Source organism: Pipistrellus hanaki, assembly GCF_964339955.1.
Source record: "Pipistrellus hanaki genome assembly, chromosome: 9".
NCBI lineage: Eukaryota > Metazoa > Chordata > Mammalia > Chiroptera > Vespertilionidae > Pipistrellus > Pipistrellus hanaki.
This window is the reverse complement of record NC_140511.1, coordinates 62,287,410-62,304,335: the sequence shown is the minus strand read 5'-3', so window position 1 is coordinate 62,304,335 and position 16,926 is coordinate 62,287,410. Positions and strand designations below refer to the sequence as shown.

The window sequence follows — 16,926 nt, the reverse complement described above, 5'->3', positions numbered from 1 at the left end:
CAGTGTCTTAGTGATTTCCAGGCATAAGATTTGAAGTTCACTTGTTGCTTGGGCAGAACAGAAAATGCTAAGTAATCAGTGATTTATATTTCTATTATTTGATCTGTAGAGAATGTTAAGACTTTTGTTAAGGATTGATTTTGAAAGATTTTTTTTAGTGGTGGTTAGAGAATCCACTATAATTGGATCACTGTCATCTTTTATTAAATATGTGAGTGCTGAATCGTGTGATATGAACATTCAGAGTTTAATCTCATAAATGCTTTAATATCTGTTAGAAATTCCAATTTGAAGTTTTTAAAACATAGATTCTCTTTTATATTCATGAAGTTATGCCTATCACTCCTAGGTTTTGTTGGGTTACACTTGTTTCAGGATTTATGTAATTAAAAAAATCAAATTGTTGCTTTTTGTCTTTTCTCCTTGAGTTTCTTTTATTACTTTCTGGTTTTTATATCTCTTCTTTCTGAGTCTTTGAACTCTAATATCAAAAATTTTACTCTGAATCTAATGACTTCTCTCTGGCTCTAGAAGTTAATTCTAAAAATTATTAAAATAAGCATAATTGGCAGTGAAAACAAATAACCTAAGTATTACTACCTGTTAATAAACATTATTTTTTACAAAGTTCTCCACCTAAAAGAACATGATTCAGCAGAGATTCGTTTTCTTCATCCTAAGAGTTTTTAGAAGAAAGATGGAATCATAGACAACAATATGTAAAATTATAGAAGATTCTTTTGAGAAACTAACATGGAGAAATAAATGTCAAAGGGCACCCTTGATTTTAATTGCTGAAACTATTAAGACTTTTTAAGTTTATTACATTTAAAATATAAATTTTATGATATATATGTATATTTTATATCCTACATAAAATGTTTAAATTCATGTAATCTATTTCCTTAACATTTGCATTCAAGGAGACAACAACAGTTTTGTAAACCATATTATCCATCTCCTAAGTCTCTGGGGGAGGAGAAGGGAAGAAAGAAAAGAGAAAGAAGGGGATCTAGGTATATATATTTTATTTTTTAGATTGGTATTAATTGGGACTTTACAACATAATAGTAAAAATTTGAGACATTTTACAATTAGATTGCTTTGGACTGTTACTCACTTGTACATATGTAAGTGCTCTGTATATTTGATTTTGTTCCTGTTTTACTATATTTTCTATTACATTATTTCCTACTGGGTCAAAAGTTAATTGGTGACTCAGTTAACACACTTTGGGTTAAGATTTTCTGAATAGTAATTAAAATTATAATGCAAAAAATGTGTCATTTATTATAGCAAGCAATTATAAAAGGACATTTCTAAAGGCCTTTACTCCTAATTTTTGTTGGTTTTATTTATTAAGTTTTATGCACTGTACTTTCCAAGATTAACTCTAAGATACTTCACATTTCTTTAAATTTTCCAAAAGTCGGTAATATGTATTCAATTATTATGTATTGGTATAGACTATAGACACACAAAAACAGATTAGGTGCAGTTAATTCTGAACATTCCTTAAGCAACCTTAAGGTTGTACATATACTTTTTTTTTTTTACATTATTACTACATCTTAAATATTTTAAATGTCCAAGAAATTAAGTTCACAAAATACTTGTATTTTTAAAGGCACACACACACTATTATTTTCATTGAGGGGAAAGGCAAGACTTAGACAATAGAATCCTAGCTCACTTCTACTTGTATAAATCAAGTTATTTAAATAAATGAATTGTGTATGCTGACCTGTTCCACCAATGTGCTACTGGGGGTGTATGAAAAAAAGATGTGCATGGTGGTGGAAGTAGAAAGAGGCATAAAGCGTATTGGAAAACTACCAAATGTCCCCTGCAAATGGGCCCTATTCAGAATCAGTAAGCGTATGATGAGTGAAGTGGTTTTGAATATCGCCTTTAGATTCCATGCTGTTACAAGGCCAGCCCTGAACATGGCAACTCTTATTTCCACACACAGTACCTCTTCACTCTCAATTTAACCCCAAAATCTGATGAACCCATTACTCCATACTTGATTTCATGGAACAAGGAGTAGATATAGTTACAAATGATCAATCACAAGCCGTGAACCAAAGCAGCAAGGCATTAACAATTCACACCATTTCGGTCCACTTGCTCAAGCAGAAGATGTGCCAGCATATTTAATGCACAGCTACTTCGTTCAGTCTAAGAAAAGACATGACTCAGGCTGCATTTTCAAAATAGAGGAGACTTCCTAAGACTTCATACTGCCTCAGCCCCAGTGCAACATTCACCCACACATCAGCAATTAAAATAACCAGGTGTTCTGTAAAGGTCGCAATGTCTAAATTAAATTTTACTCAGATAAGAACAATATGACCTACAAAATCCCTCTCCCCAGTGCATCCCTGTTCTGTTTGATCCTATCCTACAAATCAATGTCTCTTATGTCAATATTATAACACTGTAGACCCCACAGGCAATATGCCGTCAGTTTGATAGGATCACTGAAAAACTAAAGCAGCTGTGAAAGATTGCTCTAAGTATAGCAATCGTGTGCTTGTCATTTTGTTCAGTGGAGGAAAAATCCAAATTTGGGTAGGCATTGGTATTTAAGAAAACCACTGCTAAGTCTTTTCTCATAAGTACCTCAGGGACAATAAGATTTGACATATAGCATATAAACAAAAGTACACAGCAGCTGTTAGTTTAGTTGTGTTTGAATGAAAACATACTGATATAAATCAAGCAACAATAGGAGACAGTATGCTCTCCATCCTTCAGTCTTCCCAGCAGACCATGCTTGTGAGTGGCATCTATTGGTTGCTTTCAGACCCAGAGTTTTCCAACTATGACCTTAAGCTGGATAAGGAGCATTGAAACACACACATAGCTTGACACCTGCTCAGATTCCCTCTAGACATAGTTTCAGGATGGGAAGCACTCAAGTCTTAGTATCTTTTAAAAACTCACTTTGTTTCATTCAAAAAAGACTTTTTAGATAAACTTCATTTAAAAATAAATTCCAATGGAATTGGTGGGAAATTTCCAAATGACATCCTATTAACAATAGCTTTGTATTTTTGAGACAGATCTCAAACTTGCTGCCAAAGAGCATATATAATAGAAATTTCTTTGTAGATAATTATTCTCTGGGCAGTGCTCTTTTATTTCTCCCCCATAGTCTCATGTATCTGACTGAAATGTGAAAATTATAATATTATGTAAATTATGATTATGGATATTTAATTGGCATGAATTTTAATATATAACTGAAAGCAGGTTATTAATGACTGACAATTTCCAATGCTTTTTGAAACTATATTAATAAAAATAATCATTTTAGCTTTCCATGGTAGATTCAAATATATTAGATATAGTGTCTCTCTTCAAGTGAGATGTTGAAAAGAGTTATTTGTTCGCTAGGTGTAGAAACTGGTAGATCATTCAAGTCTGTATCTATTTGGTAAATTCCATTAGCTTTGTGGTTCTCGTTAGAGGGATTTTTGGCTCCTTGTCAAAAATCCTTGTTCTCTTCCCATTATAAGTCCAAATAAATTCAACCATCTTATCAGTGATGAAATGGTTTTAATATAAAGTCCTCTTGAAGGTTGAACAGTTTATTTTCTTATGAATAGCATTTGAACTCATTGTGTTTGGAGTTCTTAAAGGAAGTTACCTTTATTATTTAAAATAGCTATTTTAACCTTAATGTAATATTAATTCTATGTTATTTAAGTTTCATTGTGTGTCTTTTCCCATGGTAGCATGATTTATGACAGGGTAGGGTAAAAGACATAAAGATTTCCCAAGGAGCCGGCACCGGTTTGGCTCAGTGGATAGAGCATCAGCCTGTGGACTGAAAGTTCCCAGGTTCTATTCCGGTCAAGGGCATGTACCTTTGTTGCGGGCACATCCCCAGTAGTGGGTGTGCAAGAGGCAGCTGGTCGATGATTCTCTCTCATGGATGTTTTTAACTCTCTATCCCTCTCTCTTCCTCTCTGTGAAAAATCAATAAAATATATTTAAAAAAAAAAAAAAAGAAAAAGATTTCCCAAGGACTTTTAAAATAACCACCTCTGGCCTTCTCCTGTCTAGTTAGTGCTTTATTACCAAATCAAATTGTTTTCTTCTTATATTTATTTTCCTCCTAATCTTCACAATAATTTTAAATGGAAAATTAAAATAAAGCCATCATAGATACATACCTTAAATTTGCTTCAAAATTCTGATATATTTACATTTATTTATCAAATTTGATCATATTTTATCCTCCTAAAAGTTATCTAAAAGACTTTCCATTGTATATTTCTAAAGTATAATTCTAAAGTATATTTCTACAGTATATTTATCCATCCAGTAATCATTTATTGAGCATTGCTTTTACAAAACTGAAAATTATGAACACCTAAAACCACAAAGGGTTCATGATTTACTGGAGGATGGAATTAGAAGGGGATAAGTAAAGATTAATACAAATCAATAAGGGAAAAATAAAAGTGTAAACAAAGCTCTGGGAATCAGATGGGGTAGCAATTAATTGTGCCTAAAGTTCTTGGGACTTTTAATATATGAATTATATATATATGAAATCAATATATATATATATATATATATATATATATATACATACATATACATATATATATATATATATATATATATATATTTCAGAGAAAAAGGGAGAGAGGGAGAGAGATAGAAACATCAATGATGAGAGGGAATCATTGATCAGCTACATCCTGCACACCCCCTACTGGAGATTGAGCCTGCAACCTGGGCATGTGTCCTTGACAGAAATCGAACCTGTGACCCTTCCATCTGCAGGCCTATGCTCTATCCACTGAGACAAACTAGCTAGGGCTCTTGGGATGTTTTGCCATGGACAAAACATTTTATATGAGCCTTGAAGGATGAGAATATATTAACAGGTAGGAAAAAAAAAAGAGGAGGAAATGCAAAGGAAATAGAATATCATGAGTGAGAAAAGTATAGATTGATGGTTATGAAATTGACATAACTACTGCTTTTAATCAAATGATCTATTTAACTAATATGCTCAATGAAGTTACTCTTTTTGGTCACATGATTTTATTTACCCAGCATTGTCAATTTCAACTCCAAACCATTTGGAACTATCAGGTTAATTTCAAAGTGCCCTATAGTGGTAACATTGCATAAATGTATAAACACAATGTATAAAAAGTGATCATCCATATAACTTTTCACCTTTCCAGTGGTAGAAATTATCTCAATGAAATGATCACATTTGACTGATCTATACATGTTAATAAATTTAAGGAGTGATTCATTTCTAACCACTTATCTAATAAAAATGTTAAGGATTTGCTTAATGCAAATATTGAAATTATAGAGAAGCAAAATTCTTGTCACAATCATGTAAATGGGAGAAAATAGGGAGAACACCCATGAAAAAAACTTCAACCATTAGGGAAATGCTATAGGTAGCTATGCACACCAATCTTGATGGAACATAGGATAATAGGAGCCAGCTAACCTTCTTGAATGAAGCATTATTTCTGAGTAGCAGTTTGAAGGAGACCCTCATGGCTTGACAGGATACACAAAATAATATCCTGGTGTTCACTTTCTGGGAAAGACATTTTTTCCCCCCATTATGTATATATTGTAGGTTTTGCTAGCCCATAGAAACATCTAGGTTTATGCTCTTTCCAAGGTTGTAAAGTATTTATGACAGAGGCCCAGTGCATGAAAATTCATGCAATGGAGGGAGGGAGGTCCCCCGCCCGGCCTGCCCCCTCTCACAGTCCAAGAGCTCTGAGGGGTGGGAGGCGACCAGCAATTAGGGGAAGGTGATGCCCCATTACACCTCTGCTGTTGCCACTGCTGGAAGCACAAGCCTCGGCTGGCCCTGGTTACCTGAGCCACGGGTGGCCCTGGGCTGCTGGGCAGCCGACATTGGAGACTTGTTTGTGCCTTGGTCTAGTTCTGGGTAGCTGGGGGACTAAGGGAACTGGGGGACTCTGAAAACAGGTGTGCAGAGCGGCTGGACCCACCTGTGGGTGGACCCAGCCTTGCTGCATGCTTGTCGCCCTGGCAGGGCTCAGGGGACTGGGTGCCACCATCTTGTGTCTGTGGGCACCACCATATTTGAGGGTGTGGCAACAATTAGCATATTCCCTTCTTATTGACTGTGATGCCTCCATCTTTGTGAGGGTGTGATGGTCAATTAGCATATTCCCTCTTTATTAGATAGGATAATGTTGCAGAATACTGGGAAAAAATTAAGCAATGCTTTGAGAGTTTGGAGTCACACTTTAATATACACCAGTTGGCTTAGAAAAAAATAAATTCAAATTCTAAGCAGAGCAACAAGCAGAATTTTTCTTTTCATTAAAACACCAGTCCTATGTTTGCTTAGTGGTTATCTCACTGGAAGCTTGTGTCCTTGAAAACAACACAGTTCTATCCAATTAAAAAATATATCTGGCATGGCATGAGAGTATGGGTGTATCTAGTCTCTAGCCTACAAGGTCAGACAGCTAAATTTATCTTCCTTATTATTTAAGCAGGCTAGAAAACAAAGTTATTTTTACAGAATAAGGGACTATTTAAATAGCAGAGAATTTCAAACAGTAGTTTTACAAAATAGGGGTTAGCCTTCTCAATTATTTTTTCTAAACCCTTGCTCTTATTTCTTGCAAATCCTTATGCAATCGTCTTCTGTCTTCTTTAACAGAATTAAATTTTTTGCTTTAGAAACAGAGTAAATGAGAATTCCACGTTAAAGAAATAAAACCATTGGTTAAGAACACTCATGAGTCTTCTTTGGTATAGAATTATATAAATATCAATTAAAATGCTTAAAAATAATTCTTACCTTAAAAACTATAGTTGGGGTTGAAAAGTAAAGTTTTTAATCAAATTTTCTATTATGTTTTATAACTATCCTGTTAGGCAAATTTTTTATTATGTTTTATAACTATCCTGTTAGGACAATGCTTTTTTTTTTTTTATGGAGAGTTCTTTAAATGGTTAATACATTTTATTTTTTTTATTTTTTCAGTATATTAACATTTATACTTCCTTTCTAAGTACTTAGGCATATCATTTTCTTATGTTTTCTGTACCTTCCTAGTTAGTGGAAACATTGTTTGTTCTTGGAGTGTGCTTTGTCTTCCTTTTCAAGAAGATCATCAAAGTTACTAGTTTGCAGCTTCCAAAAAGAAAGAGCCTCCTAATCCCTAGTTCAGAGGCTAACCTTTATTAGCACTCTCGTGGTTATAATGAGGACCCTGCTTCCAGCCGGGAGATTCTGGAATACTGAACAGATTATTCAACAAGTTCAGAGCAGATTCTGAAGTCCCTTATAAAACCTGCTTGTGAATACTGCTTTCTTTGCTTTACTGTTTCTGGTTTCCATAGTATTCCTAATTATATAAATCATGTGGAGCATGGGAGCTATTTCCCATCCGATATCAATTCTTACACAGCGTTCATTTGGATATAATTTGTGTGGTGTGTTTTTTTCTAAGCTGTATTCTTTTTCTTAAATTCTTATGATGGTTTCGAATTCTGAAAAAAGCAGTTTTGTGTTAGAAAACCTATGAATTTTTTATTTGGAATCTGACTTAAAGAATTTATAAGTTATTTTGTGACAAGCATAGATGAATAAGGCTAACAGGATAGAGAATCTGATAAATTTTCTCAGGTTTCAATTCAATATTAAATCTAAGATGTAAATTATTCAAGCTTGTACCTATTTCTTGTTTAACTTAATTAACAGCTACTCAGGTATGCCTTTCCATGCTCAAAACTGTGCTATGATCAATGACTGTACCAATTAAAAGTATATAAATTAAAATCTAATAATATGCAGTAATATATGAATGTGTAGCAGTTCTGAGCACTGATATTTCTGAGGCTAGGTTTCTTTAGGAAAAATTGGAATTAAGAAGGATTTATATTATACATTTTTGAAAGATTAAAGAGTTATGATCCTGAAAATAAGTTTCTCTTTTACTTTTTATTTCTAAATAATATGTGTGATCTTATATATTTTTAAAAGTTTAAGGTATTTGTTTTGATAAAATTTATAGAGAAATTCAGTTGCCCTAAGAGTATAAAGTGGTTTCAATATGTGATTTTAGGAATTTATTGTTAGGCTAGGTAAGTGAATTTCATGCTCATATCTGAAGATGTCTCAATAGTCATTGGCTCATAATTTCCTTTTAATTTATTTATAGTAGTTTTAGAAAAATCTTTTTCCAATGTTCTGTTTAGTGTTGAATATATCAGAAAGAATTTAAATCGTACCTTGGCAGAGAGTTGCAGAACTTAGTGTCATCAAATGCAGAATTTTTCTAAGAACAAAATTCAGCAGAATCCCAGTAGCAAAGGCCATTTGCATAACTCAGTTGCTCAGCAGCTCAGCTGAACCTAATTGTAATTCAATTTCCAGATTGCTAGCTCAGCCTCTCTGCATAAAATATGCAACATATAACATAACCAATGGCATGAACCTGTCTCCTTTGCTGATGGTCCATTCAAATTCTTTTGAGTGAAAACATGTATCAGAATAAGGAAGCCAAGCCATATAGTTATTTTATATGTTTATGTTGCATAAACATCTATACACCAGTAAAGTTCAAGTAAAAGAAAAAAACATATGTGTATTTCTCTGGGTTCCCAAATGTGCCTAAAATATATTTTTTATTTCTTTATTTCTGCTTTTCTAGAGGGAAATTAAATCCTGAAAAATGTTAGCTAGCTGCCATGTTATTTGACTATTTCACACTAGAAAGACTTCATAAGCTAATCGTGTGAAAAAGTGTATAAACATGTCTGTTATGTCCTTATGGATGTTGCAATACAGACCCACAAGTAAATATCTTCTGTTTACAAAGCACATACTGGAATAGCTTCCCCAAATCTTTCACCAGCTTCTATACCCCAAACTTAGAAAGAAAAAGCTATGATAAACTGCTGGCTTAATATTCTCCCTTTAACTTTTAAACAGCCTTGCCTCCTTGTATTATGGCTTATTTAAGCAATAGCAATGAGGAGCTGAATAGTGTGGCTTATAAAGGTATGGATTAGGTTTTATGAATAATTTCCAGATGTGATGTTTTAGGGATATAGATCCCTCTATGGGAAGCTGTACACAGAAACAACATGGATCTTACCATTTTATCAGGACAATGCAAGTAGATTTCAGCAAGGTTGGTTCCAACTCATCTGTGATAAATGAGAAGATAAGGCAATCAGTGCACACCATGACACTCGGTGCAGCTAGTTAGGCACACTTCAGAACTATTCAGGTGTGCTCACACGCTTGAGTCTTGCATGGGGGTGTCTCAATATAAGTACATCCTTCATGTTGGCCACTAGTTAGGCAGGAATTGCCTCTCTAAGACTTAACCTAGGTCAGGTATAAATAACAGATGTTAAGAGTTAGTTCTGCTCTTGGGGCTATGTGTTCCAGGCAGTGTATTTCTGTCTGGTCAAAAGAATTTATTTTCCCTTATTTTCTTGCATAGTTCCTCTGCTTGAAAAATGCTTGCAAAATTCCATCACACCTTTGCGGGGACCAGTTTGGGTCTCTAAGGGAGAAGGTTTCAGCCCCTCAGGAGCTAAGATATACATCCAAGGAGTCCTTTTGGCCTTGTACCAACGCTTAAAGTCTGCAAAAAAATACTGTAAACAGGTGAGTCATCCCTCTTTAAAAACTGCTTAATTCTGTGTTTTAAAATGTCCTTGATTGTGTAGAAGCAATGATTGGCATTGTATCATAAAAGAACTGTGACATGTATTTTGTGAGCTCAGAGCCCGTTAGGGAGCCAAAATGCTTCTTCTGTAATCTCGAAGCCAGCAATAATGGGGCTAATTGTATCTGTCTTTTGGTATGGGATGTCATATGCCTCATCTTTTCTTGCTACATACTGTGCAAAGCAAAGGCAACTTCTGATGTGAAAATTCTATAGCCAGTTACTTTAAATAAGAAAATGAATAGCTCCTAAATCATTTGAAGGTTTAAATGTTCAGCCTTTTTTTTTTTTTTTTTTTTTTTTTTTTTTTTCTTTCCTCTTCTGGTATGCAATTAGAATTGCTGTTATAGAAGTTGGGCTAAAATATTACTAATTATATTCTGGGAAATAAAATTGTAAATTAATGTCTTGTCAAGAGTAACTTAACTCCTTTATGCTTATTTAATTTGTATGTTTCTGAAGCTAAAAGTATAGAAATAGAATTAATGTATTTGAATTAGTTTAAGGTAAATTTTCTCTAATTTCTAAATACCCATTCCATAATTGTGAGTGTGGGTGAAGACTTTGATATTTTTATAACTATTTACAGAGACTCCGATTGATTTCAAAGTAGAATTGAAGTCGCAAAGCAGAATGATTGATGACAATTAAAAAATAAAAGTGGAGTTGCCATATTTTTAGAATCCTTTTTGCATTTAATCTTAAGTTAAGCATACATTTTACCACGTTAAATAAGAGCCAGATTTTACATTTCTAACTGGGAGGTTTCAGTTTAGAACTGGGCTCATTTTCTCAGCTCACAGGCTGCTGAAAAATGAGTATTTTGAAAGCATCATGCTATTATTCTCTGTGTACAGGGGGAGGAGTGGTGGGAATAAGATCCAGTCGCAGTGTTCACACAGCACCTCCTGCTGTCTGGTGGGGGAAAGAACAACTTGTATTGATTGGAGGAAATTCTTGAACTAAGGTATCCAGAACTAGCAAGAAACAGCTTCCCGTGAGAAACTTTTATTCTCAAAATTCACCTGGTTTGCCTGGTTAATAAATTTCAACGACTCCATAAATGAGATGAATAATTATAATGGATAAGACTATTTATTATAATAAATATGAAAAAGTAAAAATCTGATCTTAATTTTAATACTTCGTTAAGGTGATATATATTATAAAAACTAGTGTAAAATATATTTGATTGTATTTAGATTAAATTACTTTAACTAAGGTTTAATTAACTTTAATTATACAATATTTAAAAATGGATTTGACCAATTTAATTACAGTCACTTATTTGGTATTAAGTGGTTTGATTTCATTAATCAGTTTAAAATTATTTAATGTTAAAGAAAGCAGGAGACCATCCTCCAATGCAAGAAAAGCACTGTTTACATCAAACTTAAAAAGAACTTAAACATTTTCTAAATTTAATTAAAATGAGAGTGTCAGATATTAAAAAAAAAAACCCAACAGCTCAGAAAGTACATATGGGTGCTTTTTCTTCCACTGTCCTCAATATTTAAAATTAAATAGAGATAAACATTTTATGAGATTGAGAAGATTTCTGTGTATTGTAAGAAAATGCTTTAAAACTTGCTGTTTTGAATGTAAAGGTTTCATTACTACTAAAAATTGATGAAAATATATTTATCAAAATAAATATTAAATGTAAATATGGACAAAATTAACATTTTAGCACCTCTGAAATTGTTTATATTATCAACATTATGCCAATTTTAGAAATATTTAAAACCTTAGGTTCTTTTCCATTCATAAATAAACTTTCTTTCGCTAAGTTGCTATAACAAAGCTTTGCACTCAATAGTTTTATTATGATATTTGTTTAAATTGTATTTTTAAATATAAAACTGGGGGGGAAGAAATAGATATCTGCATAGTATGCATTATATGCACATTTCTATTTTTTTTTTTTTTAGATATTCTCAATTGTATGTATTCTTGAATCTCTTTTCTTTTGTATTGTTATGTTATGACTTACTTTAAAATTTTGCAGTTTAGAAAGGTTACTGTAGTAGGACCATTATCAGATCATCAGTGGTGAAGTGTTAAGCCAGACCACAGTTTTGTCAGTGGACTTAGCAAATATTCCTCTCAGCATTAATGAACTTTATTTGAACTGCATTTACTTCATTTGACCTTAGGGACAGCCTTTTCTATTTAGCTTTATAGAAGATTGTGTTAAGGAATCCCTAGATAGAGAAAATGGAGATGGATGATGGTTCCGATTTCCCTTAATGAATCTAAGCTTATAAATTTTAAGGTTATATGAACACTTAATATAATTCCCATTTATTCCACTTCTGAGATCATATATGAAAACAACAATCTTGTTTTGCTAGGATTCTCTTAAAAGATAGTAGACTTTAAATTGCTGTTTTAGAATCAGGAAATTTCTGCTAAATAAACTCTTATGCTATAGCTTTAAAAGAAAAGCCAGAAGTACTGTATTTATGTTTATAAACTTAGCCATGTTTTAATATTTACCTTTAACTTGGCTATTATAGCATGCAACCGAATTAAGCTCATTTGTGTGGTCTTAAATATATACGGATTCGTGTATATAAAATGCAATAAATTTAGGACAGCATAAAGTCAATTACACATTTTCACATTTATTTTCTTAAAAGTGGAAACATCTTAGAAATTGCTCACAGCTAAGCAGAATCTATGTAATTGGTAATTTTTGAAGTAGCACAAACGAGTTGATATAAAATGCAGTTAACACTTTCGGAGACAGGGCCCGCTCCATCTCATTAGCATTCTTGTTATGTAGTGGTGCTGTTGGTGGGGGTGTTGAAGTAGGAATGCCATTGTGTCGAGTTCCAGTGTTTGGGGACAAACACTGCTGTGGAAGGAACGTGTGAAAAGGCCACAGTCCTGTCAGTGAATGAGGAAGGCTGTGCTTTCTGTGTGCTTCAAGCAGGGAAGCTGTCATTCATAGGCCTAACACAGCTAAACAGAGGCCAAAACACAAGCCTGCACTACCTTTTAAAATGATATTAGTGATTTTTAAACATGATCTTCTTTATTTATGATCCTACATAGAGCTTTTAGTCGCTGTCAGTAAACAAAATATGTGTCAGTCTGTTCAGAAACACTGTAGGGATGCATAACAGTCCATGGAACTGTGCCAGGAGGCTATATAAATAATGATTCGGAGTGGCTGATCTTTAGTACGAATGTGATTTGGGGGAAACATTCATTTCAGGGAATGTCTACCCTATTTTGATACTGCTTTTATTTTTATTTTTATTTTTGCTCCTGCAACCAACAAAATTCTTAAAGACTTTTGTGTAATGAATGCATAGTACTCTTCTTTTAAAATACCAGTTTTTACAAGAGCTCATAAACATACAATTCTAATTATTTAAAGCGTTTATCGAATAGCTTAACAGTTGTTATAGATTGCATAGTAATTTCTGAAATTCACAAAAACAAAGAATAGCTAATTATAATATCATAACAACCACAATCTTAATTATGAAAACACCACACACATGCGTGCACACACACATGAAAACCATGGTCTCTTTGGTAGCTAAGACATGAAAAAAACTTGAAGAGATTTTTAATCCTACTCCTTATTTCCAGCTCTTTGGAAAGAAATAACCAACTTTGAAATTAAATTTTAGCTTGTTTGATTACATAAACAGTAAGACACCGTCAAATATTTTTTACAATCTTAGGGCATTTTCTAATTTTTAGTGTTATATAGAAAAAAGCCTGACAACTTCTATTTATATCCAAAGCTTTAGTTTTATTTTTATAATTTTAATTCAGAAGTGTAAACCTGGGTTATTTGTAATAGATCATTACTTAATGAAGTTTGTTAAGTAGTATAATTTTTTGCCTAACTGATTTAAGTCTTTGTGTATATGGTACTTTTAAAAATTAATTTAAGTAGTTTTTTTAATGCCATTATGCACTATTTCTAAATTCTCCATATTCGGTGCTTTGAGTTTAAAAATCTCAGACTGTAAATGAATTTCAAAATTAGGTTTCACTTTTAAAACTGTAACTGTACTATAATTTTATAATTAGCTGAAGAAATGACCATCCAACTTCAGCATATATTGATTTTGTAGTTTAAAACTGAAATTTACTTTATTATTACATGAAACTAACCTCTGCCAAAAACCTTATATTTTGTTTTAAAATTTTAAATTAGTGTTAGTTCACTTTTTAACTACACTTTTAGTAAATTTGATACTTAGATATCAAAACAATAACAAAATATAATTCTATTCACAATAGAATTACTATTCAGAATATGCTTGAATTGCATTTAGTGCTAACAGAATTTGTTTATGGCAAAATATCTTTTTTAAGGAATCTTAGTATTTTAACTTTCTATAAAAAACTATTGAAAGTTTGTCTTTTCAGATAATCTTTTCAGTTTGTCTTGTGTCTTGATCAATCAAAATCATTTATTGGTCTTTACATTAATAGAAAGAATAACTTTCTATTTTATATTTTAGATATACTTTTTTTTCTAAGAACAAAAACTTTTTTCCAGGTTTATTGAGATATATAGTGATGAACTATAATGATGTGTGAGTTCAAAGTGTACAATGTAATGATTTGATACACATATACTGTAAAATTATTACCACAGTAGGATTAGTTAACAACTCTACCACATCTCAAAATTACTATTTTTTGTGATGAGAACATTTGAATCACTCTCTTAGCAACCTACAAGTACGTAATATAGTACTTTGCTCTGCACGCGATCCCCATCTGTATGTACATTAAAATTTGTGCTTTTTTCTTGATTTACCCTTCCTGTCTCAATACCCCAAAAGTTTCAATTTTGGACTTCTTGATGTTCTTTGAAACCTTGGGACAAAATCGATAATATATAAATATAACTTACTATTAAAAAGTTTAAAGTTGTATTGCAAATGTTTCAAAATGAAAACTGCTTCTGCAGGTTCTGAGGAGTAATTTTTTAGAATATTAGGTTGTTTTGTAGATCTGTGTGGCGCATTTCCCCCTGAAACCAAGCTGCATTGTAGTTACTTGAAGTATTTTAAGAACCTTAAACTTGTGTCTTTTTCTAAGTGTCATGCTTTGAGCAGGCCTAACATCAGTTAAATGAAGTGAAAATTGCATTCTTGTCTTGATAGAGATGAAAATGGATTTCTGGTCATGAAATAGATGTAGTTGTCACTTTTTAAAAAAGGTGTCAGCAGTTTGCTTCAGCGAGTAAGGTGCCAATTCAGTATGGCAGTAAACTTGTGATCTGAGCAATCAATAAAATGCTTCAATAACTTCTGCTTCATTACACTTATAATAAGAGGCTATAGATCTATGGCACATAAAATGTTGATAAAGAGGCTATGTGGGGACCGACTGTGACAATTTTCTTGAAAGTACAGTAAGTGCAATATTGCCATCTAGAGTTTGTGCATAGGTAATTATTGCAAAGGGGGGGGAACTGAGATAAAATAAGAAATGATAATGAAATACTGCTTATTTTTCATTATTTATCTATAACACATTTATCTTTATGGAGTATTTCATTTGACTTGTACTAAAATTTTTAAATTTGTACTTTTCTCTATTTTTTTTTAGGATTATACTACCAAATATCTTCTATGTATCTCTGGCTCAAAATTGAACTTCTTGTCATGAAAACCATTTGTTACATAAGTCACTTAGTAAAAAGATTGGACTTAAAAGTTTTCCTTTTTTACATCATAAATAAGTTATGTAAAATAGGGAGCTTATTTACATTTCAGTTGAATATCTTTTAATTCAAAACATTATATTTGTTAATATTAAACAATCCCTGAAAAAATAAGAGCCAACTTCTAAAATGGTATTTTAAAATAATTACATAGGAAGATATACTTTCATAATGTGATTATAAATATATTTTAGTGAGTAAATTTCATTTGGGGATTATCTAAGAATATGTTTTCATCCTTAAATAAAGGAAAATTATTAAATTTTACAACATTTTAATGGAAATTTATTAAATTTTACAATATTTTGAATGAACAAGTATTGAAAATATTTTATTTCTTTTAAAATTTTAATTTATTAATTTATTTTAGAGCGATTGGAAGGGATAAGGGAAGGAGGGAGGAAGAGAGGGACAATAAGAAGGAGAAAGAGTGAGTGAAAGAGATAGAAAGAGAGAGAGAGAGAGAGAGAGAGAGAGAGAGAGAGAGAGAGAGAACATATATTTGTTGTTCTACTTATTTATGCATTCATTGGTTGCTTCTTATATTTGCCCTGACCAGGGATCAAACCCGCAACTTTGGTGTATGGGAACAAGCTCTAAACAACTGAGTTACCTGGACAGGGCAAAAATTACATTTTTAAACTAAGCATTATTGATCTCTTTCTTCATCTGAACTTGTGCTTGTAAATGCCAATTATATAATAGAAAAAAAAATGGTTTTAAATCTACATTTAAGTGTTTTATGAAACAATATAAAGTAAACTTAATATTGATATAGATAATTTAGTAAGAAAGTTAACTAATCTGGAAAGGTTATTACTTTTATTTTTCCAAAATTTTCAACTCTAATAGATAGCTTTTATAAGTTTATAGACCTTAGCCTTCAGGTTTATCTGAGAACAAAAATTTTGCATTAATATATTAGTAATGCATTTCCCCCTATTATTAGGTATTTTCTGTCTCATATGACTTCTATAATTGTAAAAAATTGGAAAAATTATAAAATTTATTTTCCTTTTTTGATTAAAGTTTTGTCCTCAAACATCCTAATAGTACATTATCTCTATGTGTTAAGACGACTCTTTAACTAGATGAAGTGACCTTATATTTAAAATTTTAATCATACTGGGTAGAAAATGTTTCATTTTAAAGCCTCCAAGTAAATTTAGAATTGTTCTGGTAAAGTAAGTGAAAGTAGACCTGACAAATTTTCTTTAAATTACTCAACCGCCTACAGGTATTGTTGCCTAGGACTCTGTTGAAATTCGAATAAATTTTATAGAGTTACAGCAGCAAAGTGAAAGAGTGTGTTTGATAGATTCCCTGAACAGTTTCAACACCCACAGGTATTATTTGTAAGAAAACAATCATGCCGAGTCTTCAGCTGGTTAGAGAGGGCATAGCATTCTATCTTCACCTGACATCCTATCTGTTCCGTCAACATCCTGGGCACCCTGCCTGTCACCCCCTCCTCCCAAAACAATAATGTTCACT

General features: G+C 32.3%; 1 protein-coding gene across 1 annotated transcript in view; it reads left to right on the top strand.

Moving 5' to 3' along the window:
- The window catches only part of DCDC1 (doublecortin domain containing 1), a 287,695-nt gene that overhangs the window by 58,438 nt on the left and 212,331 nt on the right, over positions 1-16,926 (top strand). Inside the window, exon 8 of the mRNA XM_084894634.1 lies at positions 9,498-9,664. Coding sequence (XP_084750760.1) covers positions 9,498-9,664 — 167 coding nt within the window. The remainder of the gene's footprint in view (positions 1-9,497; positions 9,665-16,926) is intronic.